Genomic DNA, 16,783 nt, shown 5'->3' on the forward strand with positions numbered 1-16,783 from the left:
TAGCTCTGTGACCTTGGGCGGACCACTCCATCTCTGTGCCTCTTTTTGCTTGTCTGTTCATTCAGGGGGTTGGATCAGACTAGCTTTTTGAAGATGGGTGATTTTTAAACAAGGGTGCTAGCATTTTTTTGTTTTTCAAAAGCCCTTAAACTTGGTAAGTTCTTGGCAGAAGATACTCCAGTTAAAACATGTCATAGAATTTTTCTTTCCCCGCTCAGTCTAAGTAGTCTTGTTGGATGATGCTGAAATGTGAACCTGTCTTGCAGGAATGGAGGGGCCCTTTGGTGGTGGTATGGAAAACATGGGTCGATTTGGATCTGGGATGAACATGGGCAGGATAAATGGTAAGCATCGTGTTTTCTTCCTGCTTTCACCCACCCTTTGTCGGCTGTTGCCTCTCAGGTGACTTTTAGGCTGCAGGCCCACTGAATAAGTGATTTCTCACTTCTGCCTTTCAGCCGAATCAAATGTCTTTTGAATTGCCTTAAATATTTCAAAAACTAGACATAATAGTAGACTTACTTCACTTGATCGCTAGTCTTTTAAGATGTCCTGTGTTCCCAAGCTCTGCAGTAATTTTCGAGTACGGTGTTAAAAAGCAGGTACACGTTCGTGGTTATGGTCTCCGAGTACGAGGGATTCTTTAAAGTTTGTGATCAAGTTTGTCTATCTCTGGGAGTGCCTACTGGAAGGGGTAGTTCTTGATCATCTGCCCCAGCTGCAAGTTGTCTATAGAGGCGTTAATAAAAAATCACATGCTCTTTTAATTTAGCATTTACATAATGCAAATTCTGGTTTAGTATAATTCAAATCCTCCACCAACTTTTTTTTTTTTTTTTTTTTTGAGACAGGGTCTCACTCTGTCGCCCAGGCTGGAGTGCAGTGGTGCGATCTTGGCTCACTGCAACCTCTGCCTCCCAGGTTCAAGTGATTCTCCTGCCCCAGCCTCCTGAGTAGCTGGGATTACAGGTGTGTGCCACCATGCCTGGCTAATTTTTATATGTTTAGTAGAGACGGAGTTTCACCATGTTGGCCAGGCTGGCCTCGAACTCCTGACTTCAGGTGATCCACCCGCCTCAGCCTCCCAAAGTGCTGGGATTACAGGCATGAGCCACCATGCTTGGCCCCCCGCCCCCAACTTTTTAACAGAAATATGATGATAATATAATAACATTGTAGTATTTCATTTAGTCCTTGTGAGAACCACATATGTGCATACTGCTATCCCCGTTTCACCCAAAACTGAGGCACAGAGAGTGACATGCCTAGGTCAAGTGACTGGTAAACGGTGGTGCCTGCATGTGAACCCAGGCTGTCTGGCTCCAGAGCCTGGCACTTCATCACGTGGGAATCCTGCCTTTTAGAAGTGCCTCCAGCACAGCACTTGGCCCAGGGCACCAGCGGGGCTGTAGAGTGGGCATGAGAAATTGGAAATCTTCCTTTGACTCTTTGACCTTCCCCTTCACTGCAGGAAAGCTGCTGCTTTTTTACACAGAAACTTTCTTGGAATGGGAAGTCATTAGGGATTTGGGTATAAACCTTCCTTTGCAGGTCTGTCATAACAGAGGATGTGAAAATGGTACAAGGACAGACATCACTGTCAGGCTTGAAAGGCGGCTATCCCTGATGATCAGGCCCTTCTTCCGGTGCACAGGGAGCAGTGGGGCATGATGTGTGTTGCCCTCTTCATGGGTGCCTTGTTCTAGAAGCTGGTAAAAGGATGTAGGAAAATCGTCACCATTAGTAACAAAGCAACAAAGGTCTGTGTTTCCAGTGTACATTCAAGCTTGCCTGTAACTTGTGTGTGCATGGGATTTTAATTTTTAAAAAAAGTTTCAGAAATCTGGCTTGGTAAAATGTTACTCAGAGCAAATTAGTCTGGGTGTGCTGGCTCACGCCTGTAATCCCAACACTTTGGGAGGCCGGGGTAAGAGGATTGCTTGAGCTCAGGAGTTCAAGATCCGCCTAGGCAACATGGCGAAACCCCATCTCTTTTTTTCTTTTTTTTTTTTTTTTTATAAAGAACACATTAGTCATTAGAAAGGGAATTTGAGTTGTTGCTGTGAGGAGCAGAGTGGTGCAGTTTAGAAGTAGATGGAAACCAGGATGGGTTGGCCTGGAAGCTGTGCTGAGCTGTGTGACACAGTCAGTGGTGAACTGGCAGGTGTAATCTCGCAGTCAGGATTCAGAGCCTGGATAGGCGGTGGCAAAGGATTCCAAGTGCTGGTTCTCTGGAGAACCACAAATGGAGTGTGTGTTCCTAGACTGTTCTTAGATGTTCTGAGATATGGCACTCGGAGTGCATCACACTGGAGGAAGAATTGAAGCAGACGTTTGGGTTTAGTGAAATGTTAATTCATGACTAGAGTGTAGCCATTATGGTCATGGGTGCTCCCATCAGACCGCTGGTCATGCAGGTTCCCAGGGACCACACTCAGCATGAGTCAAATCTTGATAGAGTGGCTGTAAAAGTGTAAATCAGAAGATCGTTAAATGTCGGCCAGACGTGGTGGCTCACGCCTGTAATCCCAGCACTTTGAGATTAACGTTAAAAAAAAAAAAGAGAGATTGTTAAATGTCAAAAACTTGACTGTTGTGAGGCAGCGTTTGACAGTGAAAATGCTACCCTTTGTGGGTGTAAATTGGAGTTCACAGTGCTCCCTGAGCTCTGGGGCCCTGTTGACAGCCAGCAAGATGAGTTGTGAGGCCCTTGCCAACACGCTGATGCCAGCCTGTGGCATGCTTGTCTGGAGTGGGGTGCTGCCTTCTTGCAGACAGGTGGCAGGATGAAAGGAGAGCAGCAGAGCTCCATGAGGATGCTGCTGCGGGGCTGCAGGGTTCTGTCCTTGCCTCCGCCCCAGACCCCGCCCCGCCGCCACCCCCCCCCCCCGGCCCGCCACCGAGTCCTGGGCTCTGCTATCCAGCAGATAGCACCCATGAGGAGCATGCTGAACCATGAGGTCACTTGGGTTAATGCAAACTAGGAATGTTAAGCCCACCATTGGCAGCCAGTCTTTGTTAATTCATAATGTGCTCCTGCTGCCACATCTCTAATGGAATTGCTTATTTTATTGAAAGATAGGGATTCTGGCTGTATAATGCAAGGTGTTCATTACATTGCACCTGTCTTATCTGACATTTCTAAGGAGTGAGATTAATAATAACTAGATTCTTCAAGGCCCTCTCAGCATGGGAGGGAGAGATTCTTCAAGGACCTCGCAGCATGAAAAGTGTGATCCCCATTTCAGCCTGCATGAGATGGACGCACAAGGAAAGAAGTGGCCAGCGGTAGGAATCATGAAAGGCTTCTCAAGCAAGTGACCACTGTGGTGGGCCTTTCACTACAGAAGCTAGGACCTTTGTTTTAAAAGACATTGTAAGGCTGGGTGTAGTGGCTCACACCTGTTATCCCAGCACCTTGGGAGGCTGAGGCAGGAGGATCACTTGAGCTCAGGAGTTCAAGATCAGCCAGGGCAACATAGTGAGACCTCCTTTCTACAAAAAATAAAATTAGCCGGGCATGGTGCCATACACCTGTCCTAGCTGCCTGGGAAACTGAGGTGGGAGGATGACTTGAGCCCAGGAGGTTGAGGCTGCAGTGAAGCATGATCATGCCACTGCATTCCAGCTTGGGAGCTTGGGTTGACATAGTGAGACCCTGTCTCAAAAAAAAAAAAAAAAAAAAAAAAAAAACCTTACAAAATATGAGAAAGTTATGACCCAAACCCCATTATGTAGATGCAGCCACTGCAGTCGTCAGCAGAGAAATATTTCTGTGCAGACATACTTCTCGCCGTGCACACTCACTTCTGTGTTAGGGCACAGGCTTCTGTATTAGATGATGGGCTTTTGCACTGGATTTGAGTCCCAGCCTTTGTCTCACCTCTCACCAGCATGTGACCTTGGTCAAGTTACTAAATTGTGTGAGCCTCAATTTCTTTGTAAAGTGGTAGTGGTGGTGGAGGGTAACAGGCGTGCGTGGCATGGTTGTGAAGAGTTGATGGAATTATACACAAAGCCTTTGGGGTAGGGCATGTGTTGAGTGCCCGGTAGATGGTACCTTCTGCAGCCTACGTTTGATTTAGCTGCACTGCAGGGGACCTCTTGGTTACTGTGGTAGTGAGTGCTTGGTGTACCCAGTATGTGTGGTTTGTGTGGCTGTAAATTGTTCATTGGTACTTGATGGACTAACGTTAGGTAGGTTGTTCAGGGATTCAGTTGTAGTGACTTTGTTTTTTAGGGAATAAAGAGTGAATAATGGTGTCCTGCAGAAGAGTTAAACATGCTGACTTGGTGGTGGCTGTCGTGTGTATAGATTTTGTTTTGTTTTTGATGTCTCAAACACAGTGGTATTCCTGGAAAGGCCTAGGGTGATTTTTCCACAGAGATGGAGCGTGGCATGGGTGGAGGACTTGAAAGAGACTTTGCCAGGAAGGAGATGGGGATATCTCGAAGCTTTGGAGAGCCTCTTGGCAGAGGAATGGGTAAGAAGGCCCTGTGGGCCTCAGTGGCTGGTGTCCGCCCTCTGGGGTGCAGGCTGCCAGGGCTCACCTGATGTCCCTGCTCTCTTAAGAGTCAGCTGTTTTTTCTTAAGCTTTTAAAAAAGATGTTGTTTTAGACCTAGGTAAAAACTTTAGATCTTTTAGTGTTTTATTGCTATATCAGTAGCATTATTTATCTTTAAGTCTTTTCAGATGGCTTTTTAAAAAATTGGCATAAGGCTTGTGCAGGCTGTGGGAATGGAAACTGCTGCGTATACTTGACTCTCTGGCCCCCTAGGCCTGGAGAGTGTTTCATGACCCTCTGGCTCCCAAGGCCTGGAGCGTGTTTCAAGGCCCTGCTAATTGGAGCAGGAGTTTCCTTACCCCAGGGTGCTGTGGTGTCCAGTCCAGTTAGCAGGATGGAGTGAGTCATGCACTTGCTGATGCCTTTGAAAGAGGCATCTAGACCGACTAGAGAGGTTTTCTTTTTTTTTTGAGACGGAGTCTCGCTCTGTCGCCCAGGCTGGAGTGCAGTGGTGCAATCTCGGCTCACTGCAATCTCCGCCTCCCGGGTTCACGCCATTCTCCTGCCTCAGCCTCTCCGAGTAGCTGGGACTACAGGCGCCTGCCACCATGCCCGGCTAATTTTTTGTATTTTTAGTAGAGACGGGCTTTCACCGTGGTCTCGATCTCCTGACCTCGTGATCCGCCCGCCTCGGCCTCCCAAAGTGCTGGGATTACAAGCGTGAGCCACCGCACCCGGCCAAGAGGTTTTCTAAAGTTGGAAGGTCTTTAGGCCTATCTGTATGCAGAGAAATTATTTCTTCAGTTTTGGTTAGGTGACAGCGATTTCCTCCTCTTTTTTCTTTCTTTTTTTTTTTTTTTCGAGACAGAGTCTCGCTTTGTTACCCAGGCTGGAGTGCAGTGGTGCGATCTCAGCTCACTGCAGCCTCCACCTCCCAGTTTCAAGTGGTTCTCCTGCTTCAGCCTCTTGAGTAGCTGGGACTGCAGGGGCGCGCCACCACACCCAGCTAATTTTCTTGTATTTTTAATGAGATAGGGTTTCACTGTGTTGGCCAGGCTGGTCTTGAGTCCTGACCTCAAGTGATCCACCTGCCTCTAAAGTGCTAGAATTACAGGTGTGAGCCATCACGCCAGGTCTGTTGATGTCCATTTTATATTAGCTGTATTCTTCAAATTTATGAAGGCCCTAGAAAGGTAGTCATGAGATTCATCCTTCAGCTCATCAGAGGGGCAAGATTCTTTTTTAAGACAGTCTTGCCCTGTCATCTGGGCTGGAGTGCAGTGGGCACAATCTCACTGTAGCAGGCTGAAGCAATCCTCCTACCTCAGCCTCTGAGTGGCTAGGAACACAGGCACATGCCACCATGCCCAGCTAATTTTTTTATTTTTTTGTAGAGACAGGGTCTCTGTATGTTGCCCAGGCTTGTCACAAATTGCTGGGCTCAAGTGATCCTCCCGCCTTGGCCTCCCAAGGTGCTGGGGTTATAGGCAACAACAGCCACTATGCCTGGCCAGTGGTGTATTTAAAAAAGAAAAAAAAAATTTTTTTTTCTTTTTTTTTTTTGCACAACACAGTCTCACTCTGTTGCCCAGGCTGGAGCGCAGTGGCGCGATCTTGGCTCACTGCAAGCTCCGCCCCTCCAGGTTTAAGCTATTCTCTGCCTCAGCCTCCGGAGTAGCTGGGATTACAGGTGTGTGCCACCACGCCCAGCTAATTTTTTGTATTTTTAGTAGAGACGGGGTTTCACCATCTTGGCCAGGCTGGTCTTGAACTCCTGACCACGTGATCCACACGCCTCGGCCCCCCAAAGTGCTGGGATTACAGGCGTGAGCCACCGCGCCTGGCCAAAAAAATATTTTAAAACTTATTGGCCGGGCACGGTGGCTCATGCCTGTATTCCCAGCACTTTGGGAGGCCGAGGCTGGTGAATCACGAGGTTAGGAGTTCAAGACCAGCCTGTCCAAGGTGGTGAAACCCCGTCTCTACTAAAAATACAAAAAATAGCCGGGCACGGTGGCGGGTGCCTGTAGTAATCCCAGCTACTCGGGAGGCTGAGTCAGAGAATTGCTTGAACCTGGGAGGCGGAGGTTGCAGTGAGCCGAGGTCACGCCACTGCACTCCAGCCTGGGTGACAGAGTGAGACTCCATCTCAAAAAAAAAAAAAAAAACACACACACATTAAAACTTACTGTCATTTGCCTGCAAATACTAATTTGTGGATAGCCATGGCAAGAATAGATGGCATGTGGCCAGGCAGGTGGATCACAAGGTTAGGAGTTCGAGACCAGCCTGGCCAACCTGGTGAAACCCCGTCTCTACTACAAACACAAAAAATTTAGCTGGGTGTGGTGGTGCGTGCTGTAATCCCAGCTATTCAGGAGGCTGAGGCAGAATTGCTTGAACCTGGGAGGTAGAGGTTGTAGTGAGCTGAGATCGCACCACTGCACTCTAGCCTGGGCGACAGAGTGAGACTCTCTCTCCAAATTAAAAAAAAAAAAAAGGCATCTTTACTTCTGTAGGAACTTTTTCTTGCTAAGAGCCTTCAGCTCCTTGCCACTATGCGGCACCTCTCGCCTAATTCCGCTTTCTGGAGTGGCACATGAGTGGTACACAGAGAGGTGGACGTGGGCTTCTTGCCTGTGAGGTCACTTCACGTGGTCACAGGAAACTGTTCCTGTCCTGACTGGCAGGGTGCCACCCGTCCTGCTGCAGTTACACCTTCTTTCTGATTGGGACTGCGATCTCTTTGTCCCGGAATTCCCTGCTGCTGCTGTGATCAGACCTACATGAGTAAAGTGATCTCGTCAGGTTCTGAGTGGTTGAGTTGGTTTTTCAAGATGTAATTCTTGACCTCTTTCCCGTGTCCTTTGCCATGAGAGGTGAATCATTGTGGTGCTCCTTTCCATAATGCTTTCCTACTTGGTGCCCCTTCCTGTGCCTAGGCAGTAGATCTTTGTGCTCCTTTGCGCAAACAGCTGTACTTGCTGCTTCAAAAATTTGGATAGGCCTGTGGTCTTTGACCTTCAAGGATGAGGTGTAGCTGAGGCGATACTAAGGGTGGGTGGCTTGGGACAGCGCCAGAGGTCTGTGCATCCAAGTGGCCTAGTGAGGACGCTGGTGGAGACATGGGTTGCCAGACGCTGCTCTAGATGCTGCCGCTCAGGGCATCGGCTCTGCTAGAGGGCCCAGCGGGCTTGGCACAGGCAGCAGGTGTGTGCAGATAGAGCGGCTGGCGGCGTCAGGTGCAGAGGTTGGAGGTGCAGGTCTCTGTGAGGCAGGGGAGGAGCATGGGCAGAACAGGCTCCAGTTGTAGTCAGTGTGGGGAGGCCTGTGAATGCTGATGGGAGAATTCCGCCATTCTCTTCAAATCAGTGGCATGTTGGTTGAAAGCTTTTGCAGGTGTCTTGCAGGTGTGTTAGTTGAAAGCTTGATCTAGTTCAGGGGTGTGCACGGGAGAATATAGTCATGGGTTCTCAGTTGGTTTCTGTTTGGGTCAGTAAAGCCCCTTCCTCATCCCTCTTTTCCACTTATTACTAGAGACAGAAACTTAAAAACCATGGTTTCAGGCTGCCAAAAAGCCCAAAACAGAACAAAGCAAAGTAAGACGTGTTGGACAAGCTTGGTCTGGAAAGCCAGCCTCAGCTCAGGCATGCTGGGCAGGAGTGCAGGCGTTCCAGGAGAATGAGCTGTACCTGCTAGTAGACTGAAGTCTGTGTCTCTTGGTGAACTTTCCCACCTCGTCCCACGGCAGTTAGTTGGGATATAAGAAGCAACTGTGTGGGGGGCAGGTGCTTTTTTTGTTGTTGTTTGGTGTGTTTTTTCGTTTTTCGTTTTTGTTTTTTTTTTTCTTTGAGACAGAGTCTCACTCTGTTGCCCAGGCTGGAGTGCAGTGGCACGATCTCGGCTCACTGCAACCTCAGCCTCCTGGGTTCAAGCGATTCTCCCGCCTCAGCCTCCTAAATAGCTGGGATTACAGGCACCCGCCATCATACCCGGCTAATTTTTGTATTTTTAGTAGAGACTGGGTTTCACCATGTTGGCCAGGCTGATCCTGACCTCAGGTGATCCACCCGCCTCGGCCTCCCAAAGTGCTGGGATTACAGGCATGAGCCACTGCGCGGCCGGGGGACAGGTTTTAATGGCTTTGTGGCCATGGTCATAAAGTGAAATGTGCCTCATGGCTTAATGTCCAAGTTGCTGAGCATATACTTTGAGACCAGAGCGGGTGGGTACAAGTGTCGTCTACATAGCAAAAGATGGACCAGAAGCTTGGAAACATAACGCTGTGATAGCATCAGATAAACCTTAAGGAGGTGTGGGTGAGCCGTGGGCAAGTGAGCAGCAGCACTGTGTTTGGGATACTTGGCGGGGGGTGCATTTAGGTATTTTCCTGAAACCTTATCTGTTGCCTAGTCACAGCACACCCAGTTCATTTCAGGCAGGGCTGGCATGCTCAAGGATTTCCACGCAGAGCTCATTTGTTAGTGTTGAGGCTGTCCGTGGAGCTGCAGCTTTAATTTGCTCTATGATGATGAGAGGTGCCTCTGGGTAGATAAATGTGGGCTCCAAGTGGGTGATGCTGGGCGGTCTTCTGAACAAGAAGTTGGCTGGGGTGGGGATGGGGGTTTAGTTTCCAGCTCAGGTGAGGCAAGGAAGCCTCAGTCCCGAGAACCTGGACTAGCTTTAGAAAACTGCCGCTGAGCAAGACCCGATGGCCCCCTTCTTGCTCTGGCTCTCAGTTCATGAATGCACATGGCTCCTATCTCTGCTGGGCGCATTTGCAGGTGACCCCGCATGCTGGGCCTCAGACTCTGGAGCTACGTGGAGTCTTGGCATCGTGACCCAGCATCAAGGACTCTCCTAGTTCTTTGTAAAATGATCTTGTCTGTGCGTGTGTTTCTCAAACCCCTTTCCCTTTATCTTGTCATTTTTATTAGTAGTATTTGGAATCTGTAATGAGCACGTTTCTATTGCTATAGAGAAATTTGGCTAATTTTTTTTTCTTCCTGATTTCCTTAGAAATCCTAAGTAATGCACTGAAGAGAGGAGAGATCATTGCAAAGCAGGGAGGAGGTAGGAACCGCTTAGTTTGATGTTTTGTTTTTTTAGAACAGGCCGTTATCGCTGGGGACCATAGAGCTTAGTGGTGAGAAGTGCGGGCTCTGACACAGACTGCCTGGGGTGGGAGCAGCTCTGCCTTTTTCTAGCTGTGTGACGTTTGGCAAGTCACTGAACCTCACTGTTTCTCATAGCACTCATTTGTAAAATGGGGGTGTAATAGTACCTGCCTCAGGGATGCTGTGGAGAGTGGATGCATGTGAAAGAGTGCTTCCGCACATGCTGTGCACAGGCCGGCCAGCCTCATTGTTAGAGTACCTCTCATTTGGGGGTTTTGTTTTCCACGTTATAAATTCCTAAAAGTAAATATATTTTCCTTAGACTTGATGAGAAGACTGAAAGTACACCACCCAACATGTAATAAATGCTTGTAAAATAGATACATGTACTCAATAGGAAAACATGAAGAAAGTATGGTCTGAAGCCCTATCGCACAGTGATGAGTGCTGGAAACATTTTGTTCTGAATCTTTCATTCATACACAGTTTTATGGATACTGAGAACAAAAATGTACTTTTTGAGTATTTTTGGAGACAGTCTCGCTCTGTCGCCCAGGCTGGAGTGCCGTGGCACAGTCTCAGCTCACTGCAGCCTTGACTGCCCAGGCCTAAGCGATTCTCCCACCTTAGCCTCTCAAGTAGCTGGGACTATAGGCGTGTGCTGCCTGGCTTGGCTAATTTTTTGTAGAGATGGCATTTTGACACGTTACCCAGGCTTATCTCAAACTTCTGGCCTCAAGTGACCTGCACGCCTCCAGAGTGCTGGGATGACAGATGTGAGCCACCACACCTGGCCCAAATGTACTTTTTCAGCCTGATTTTTCCCTCTGAGTGTCTTGGCATCTCACCTCCTGACTTCTATGTTGGGCTGGCTCTGGAGCTCCACACCAGCACCATTTCCTCCCAGTTTTTTGCTTCTGTTGGCATTGGGAGTTGCCCTGCCTCATTTCTTTTCTTTCTTCTTTTCTTTTTTTTTTTTTTTTGAAAGATGGAGTCTCACTTTGTCACCCAGGCTAGAGTGCAGTGGCATGATCTCGGCTCACTGCAACCTCCGTCTCTTGGGTTCAAGCGATTCTCCTGCCTCAGCCTCCCAAGTAGCTGGGACTACAGGCGCACGCCACCATGCCCGGCTAATTTGTGTATTTTTAGTAGAGACAGGATTTCACCATATTGGCCAGGCTGGTCTCAAACGCCTGACTTCAGGTAATCCTCCCGCCTCGTCCCCCCAGAGTGCTGGCATTACAGGCGTGAGACACCGTGCTTGGCCCAATAGGACAAAATCTATTAATTTTATTTTTTAAATGGGCAAAAGACATGAATAGATTTTTTTTTTTTTTTTTTAATGACAAAGTCTCACTCTGTCGCCCAGGCCGGAGGGCAATGGCACGATCTCAGCTCACTGCAATCTCCGCCTCCCAGGTTCAAGCAATTCTCCTGCCTCAGCCTCCCAGGTAGCTGGGACTACAGGCGCACGCCACCATGCCCAGCTAATTTTTGTAATTTTAGTAGAGATGGAGTTTCACCATGTTGGCCAGGCTGGTCTCAAACTCCTGATCTTGTTCCGCCTGCCTCGGCCTCCCAAAGTACTGGGATTACAGGCGTGAGCCACCACACCCAGCCGCCCCACCTCGTTTCCGATGCCTTTGGGCAAAGTGCCCATTCTCGCTAGGTTCCTTATACTGTGGGGAAGTTCTGAGACATCTCCCCTCTGAAAGTCACACATTCTTAAAGTTGGACCTGCTTTTTGCTGCTCACTGTGCTGCTGTGCAGCTAAGGAAGTAGGCACGGAGCAGCAGAGAGACTTGGCCGTGGTCAGTTATAGAGCCAGTTAGAGAAACTGCTGAGTTTCCTCTTGAATTGGTATCTTTGACTAGGCTGCTTGGGTCAGTCACAGGCTGGCTCTGGGCTGATGGCCACTCTCAGAGGCAAGCGACAGGGTTTTGGGGAGGAGCCCCAAGCTCGGCCTGTGGAAAGGGGTGGCCTTGCTGATGGAGCCAGACCCTTGCTTTCCAGAGTTGCAAGCACCACAGGTGGGGGTGTCCCTTTGTTCTGCTGACTGACCCCCAGCCGCTACCAGAGCCCACTCTGCAGTGCCATCAACATCTTTCCAAAGCCAGCAAGTCGTCTGGTTTCCCTGACAATAAGGTCCCCAAAAGTGGCCACCTGTGTGCATTTGTACACAGAGGATCTCTCGGTGTGTGTTTTTTTGACCTCTGCTTGATGGTGTGTGGTGTGGCCAAAAATCCTTTCTCTGTGCCCTGGGAGTGCTGAGGAAATGCAGCCAGAGTGGCCCCCAGCAGAGCATCCTAGAGGGACAGGCTGGGAGGAGAAGGTGGGAGTGACTCTGACTTGTCTCCACGTAACTCCTGTTCATCACCCTGGGTGGCCCTCTGAGTGGGGGGTGTCCATGCCTCCCCCTGGAGTATTTCTCAGTGTCTGCTGATGGAGAAACCTCAGAGGTCTCAGGAATTGAAATCCATGGTTCACAAAGCTTGTCACAGACACTAGCACCTCACAGACACACATACAGGGGTGTTCTTTAGAAGTTGTGTTATGGAAATCTCAGCTATGGCATAGAGCAGAGAGAATGCTGGGAGGCCCCCATGTGCCCACCACCCAGCTGTAGCTGTTGTCAACATTTGAGGGGTGTCTTAATCGTAAATTATGGTGGGCCTTTACCCCTGATCCATGCTCATGAGCTGAAGTGGTCTGGCGTGTTGTGCACACGCACACTCAAGTTCTTGACACCCACCTGTGTTTTGTGTCCCTGTTTCAGGTGGAGGTGGAGGAAGCGTCCCTGGGATTGAGAGGATGGGTCCTGGCATTGACCGCCTCGGGGGTGCCGGCATGGAGCGCATGGGCGCAGGCCTGGGCCACGGCATGGATCGCGTTGGCTCCGAGATCGAGCGCATGGGCCTGGTCATGGACCGCATGGGCTCCGTGGAGCGCATGGGCTCCGGCATTGAGCGCATGGGCCCGCTAGGCCTCGACCACATGGCCTCCAGCATTGAGCGCATGGGCCAGACCATGGAGCGCATCGGCTCTGGTGTGGAGCGCATGGGTGCCGGCATGGGCTTCGGCCTTGAGCGCATGGCCGCTCCCATCGACCGTGTGGGCCAGACCATTGAGCGCATGGGCTCTGGCGTGGAGCGCATGGGCCCTGCCATCGAGCGCATGGGCCTGAGTATGGAGCGCATGGTGCCCGCAGGTATGGGGGCTGGCCTGGAGCGCATGGGCCCCGTGATGGATCGCATGGCCACCGGCCTAGAGCGCATGGGCGCCAACAACCTGGAGCGGATGGGCCTGGAGCGCATGGGCGCCAACAGCCTCGAGCGCATGGGCCTGGAGCGCATGGGTGCCAACAGCCTCGAGCGCATGGGCCCCGCCATGGGCCCGGCCCTGGGTGCTGGCATTGAGCGCATGGGCCTGGCCATGGGTGGCGGTGGCGGTGCCAGCTTTGACCGTGCCATTGAGATGGAGCGTGGCAACTTTGGAGGAAGCTTCGCAGGTTCCTTTGGTGGAGCTGGAGGCCATGCTCCTGGGGTGGCCAGGAAGGCCTGCCAGATATTTGTGAGAAATGTAAGTGGCTCTTGGGGAACTTCTTGGTGGTGGTGAGCATGAGGGGACAGGAGAGGCAAAGATGAGCAGGATGAAGTCAGAGGTGGCACCCTTTAAAGGGGACCACACCTCCTTGCCCCTGTCCCAAACGTTTTATGCTAGTGGGACAAGTAAGGAATGTGAGAACTGTGGATTCTGAAAGAGCCTGGGCTGCTTTCTCCACTGTGCTAGAATGTGGAGCAGACTCTAAGCTCAGAGACTCCAGTTTCTGATCGCTTGGCTTAAAGAGGCACTGCGTCTTGCACGATGATCCAGGGAAAGAAGTGGCTGTAACGGAATTATTTTCCCCAGCTCAGCCACGCTTAGCCACTATTTAGTGACTGTGGGCTGCACACCTCAGGCCCGAATGTCCCATCCCACACGGTGCTCCCACAGGCAGAGCCCCAGGGAGGGAGCTGGCTGTGCCGCTTCACAGCCTTGTCCCACATGGATCTATTAGTTCCCTGCTGATCGCCTCAGTCTGAAGGGCAGCCAGCTTCTCGGCATAGTAAGAAATCTAGTGTGGCCCTCAGAGCCAGCTGCAAAGCGTGCCTTAGGATTTGGTTTAATCACACATCAGTCTCCCTTTTCTTCTCCCCCCTCAGCTCCCATTTGATTTCACATGGAAGATGCTAAAGGACAAATTCAACGAGTGCGGTAAGTGTTGGGAACGGCTTTCTAGGTGCTTCCCTCATGCTTGGTGGTGGTGACGCAGCCGAGTCAGCAGCAAAGCCTCCCTCCCAGCCCCCTCCATCGGCTCAGGACCTATGGCCTTGCCATGTTCTGCCCACGCCAATGCTCAGGCAGGTTGTTGAGTGTCCTGTGATGTGTCACATGTTTTCAACTGTGTTCTCATTTCATCCTTATTTCCTTTTTTCTTCCTTTTTGAGGCTTTTGAAACAAGGTAGTAGTGTCCCCATTTCACAGATGGGTCAGGGAGAGTCTTCCTTCTGAGGTCGCCTGGCTTCTAGGTGACAAGGCTAAATAAATACATCCCAGACGAGGTTGCTTTCCCCTCAGCACAGCTGGTGTGGGGCCTCAGAACACTTTGCCCAGCAGGTGCCATGGGGAGGCGCTGCAGGCTCTGGGCACACAGCAGCTCCTGTGAGGGTGAGGCTAAGGCCTTGTGGTTTCCTGGCACATCGGGCAACTCTTCTGGAGGGCTCCCTCTGTGGCTGAAAGCAAGTTGTCTTCCTTCCCTGCCCTCCAGGGTGAGCCTGCACCCCTCATGCACCACCTCTGTTCTTTTTAGCTAGAGGGGCCTGAGCTAGAGTGCTGGGCAGCTGCTTCCGCACTGTCCTCCCGCTTCCTGTTTCAGCAGTGGCTCTGATTTCACCACCATTGCTGCTTCTCCATGGTTCTTGGGGCAAGCCATTGAGTCATGATCTGCCTCTTTGCCCCATTCTTCACCTCTTTCCCCACTCCTGAGTTTCCACGTTGTAGCTAGATATTCTGAAAAGGCCAGTGGGATCACAGCACCCCCAACCCCCACTTTTGCAATGCCTGGAGGGGCCCTGTGCCTTCAAGAGGAAGTCCAGACTCACAAGCCCCTTGAAGACCTGGTCCCATCCTCCATCTCCCTCCTGTCCCAGAACCTGAGCGGCAAGTGCTGCACGTGTCCCGCAATGCTCTCGTGTGAGCCATTACTGGCAAGTCTTCTTTCTGGTGCATTTCTGTGTAAACTCACTCAGAACTTGCCCCTAAGGACCCCTCCACCCTACCTGCCGTGGGCCCTCTCTTAGGCAGTGAGTTCCTGCGTCTGGCATTGTGGCCCTAGCACCTTTGGTACTCCTGGAGTAGAGCCTTTGTCCTCTAGGGCTCTGTCCACAGCATTGACGCATATCTGGATGCTTAACGGGTGCTCAAATGAATAAGTGAAACCTGCTGGCTTTCATTTGGACAATACAGACGTGTCCATTGGATTGCGGATGGCTTTGTAACCAGGGGCGGTGGCATATCAAAAATGAAGACTTGGTAACATATATAGCCAACTTTCTGCCTATAAAGCTGGCTTTACACGGTGCCTTCTTTTTTGAGCTTTCTGAAGTGTAAAGGCATGCATTGAAGCCGCCAGGAAGGTTTTTCATGGGGCAGGAGCAGGCTCTGTTAGCAGAAGAATGGCAGTGTGGCCAAGGGGGCCGTAGTCATTGGTTCTCGCCATTGTATTCTGAGCCTTTGTGCTTCAGGCGTCAGGGCCTCTCCTTTTTGACTCTATCCACCAAAATCTAACAAAATGGGAACTGAGTGTGGTCTCTTCTTCCCTCCCTGTCCCAGGCCACGTGCTGTACGCCGACATCAAGATGGAGAACGGGAAGTCCAAGGGGTGTGGTGTGGTTAAGTTCGAGTCGCCAGAGGTGGCCGAGAGAGCCTGCCGGATGATGAACGGCATGAAGCTCAGTGGCCGAGAGATTGACGTTAGAATTGATAGAAACGCTTAAGCAGTTGCCTTTTTTAAACATCGATACAAGACCTCTGAATTTGTATTTTTTCTTGTTAACCATTTTAATTTGTTGGCTGGATGTATAAAGATGTTTAAAAAATTCAGTTGCTTTTTGGGGTAATTTGAATTACTTTTTTAATGACTGGGGTTCCATTTGACTGTTTGCATTGAGATTGCAATGTGCGCAATTTTTTTTGTAGTTGTGGCATCTTGTTGACATCGAATATGACTTTGATAATAAATACCGGTTCCTGAAAATGGCCTGCTTGTGTATGCTGTGTGGGCAACCACCCGAGGTGTGGGGAGCTGGGGTCACTCGAGCTTCCAGTCCAAGGAGCAGGGATCTCATCCCCTCTCTTGTTTGTCTGAGGCCCCAGGGGTGGGTGCCTGCCCACAGATGGGGGGAGACTCTTCCCTGGAAACTGCCTTCCTGTGTGTAATCCCCAGGCTGATAATGGAGCGTTTGGCTGTTTAGAGCCTTCTGAGGCCAGGCGCGGTGGTTCGTGCCTGTAATCCAGCTACTCAGGAGGCTGAGGCAGGAGAATGGCTTGAACCCAGGAGGGAGGCAGAGGTTTCTGTGAATGAGATCGTGCCACTGCACTCCAGCCTGGGCAACAGGGCAAGACTCTGTCTCAAAAAAAAAAAAAAAAAAAATGCCTCCCGAAAGCCATCCTGTCTCCCTGTTGTGAGGTTAACGCCCTGGAGCACAGACCCTGCCTGAGTCAGGCTTGTTCCCTGGCTTTTTTTTTTCCCCCCCCCTGCTGAAACAGACCAAACTGTGTGCCGCCTTCCACGCATGTTCAGTCCTGCCAGAGGCTCAGGCCAAATCTGATTGATACCTGGGCTCTGTCAGAATTGGGTATAGGCCCCACCCCTTCCCCCAGTGAAGCACCCTCAGGATCCACTCAGGCCAAGCAGGTGTGCGTACCTGGCAAGGAGGCCTGGCTGCTGCTGTTCTGTTGGCTGTGGAGGGGCACGTCCTGCCCGGCTGCCTGGCTGGCAGCACATAGGGTTCTGATCACCCAGAGCCCCCCTTGCTGACCAGCTTTTTTTTTTTTTTTTTTCTTGAGACAGAGTCCCGCACTGTCACCCAGGCTGGAGTGCAGTGGCGCGATCTCGGCTC

The 16,783-nt window shown here is 50.6% G+C and overlaps 1 protein-coding gene across 5 annotated transcripts in view; it reads left to right on the forward strand.

Moving 5' to 3' along the window:
- Positions 1–15,918, forward strand: part of HNRNPM (heterogeneous nuclear ribonucleoprotein M) — a 44,408-nt gene extending 28,490 nt beyond the window's left edge. For 4 of the 5 annotated variants that reach the window (XM_032169531.2, XM_032169533.2, XM_058424579.1 and 1 more), the window contains 5 exons: positions 267–344; positions 9,526–9,579; positions 12,400–13,202; positions 13,826–13,877; positions 15,495–15,918. In XM_032169531.2, coding sequence (XP_032025422.1) covers positions 267–344; positions 9,526–9,579; positions 12,400–13,202; positions 13,826–13,877; positions 15,495–15,658 — 1,151 coding nt within the window. In that variant the 3' untranslated portion in view covers positions 15,659–15,918. The remainder of the gene's footprint in view (positions 1–266; positions 345–9,525; positions 9,580–12,399; positions 13,203–13,825; positions 13,878–15,494) is intronic. The other variant, XM_058424580.1, reaches the window with a different exon arrangement.
- Positions 15,919–16,783: the final 865 nt, after the last annotated feature.

Source organism: Hylobates moloch, unplaced genomic scaffold (genome assembly GCF_009828535.3).
Source record: "Hylobates moloch isolate HMO894 unplaced genomic scaffold, HMol_V3 SCAFFOLD_12, whole genome shotgun sequence".
In the NCBI taxonomy this organism is placed as follows: Eukaryota; Metazoa; Chordata; class Mammalia; order Primates; family Hylobatidae; genus Hylobates; species Hylobates moloch.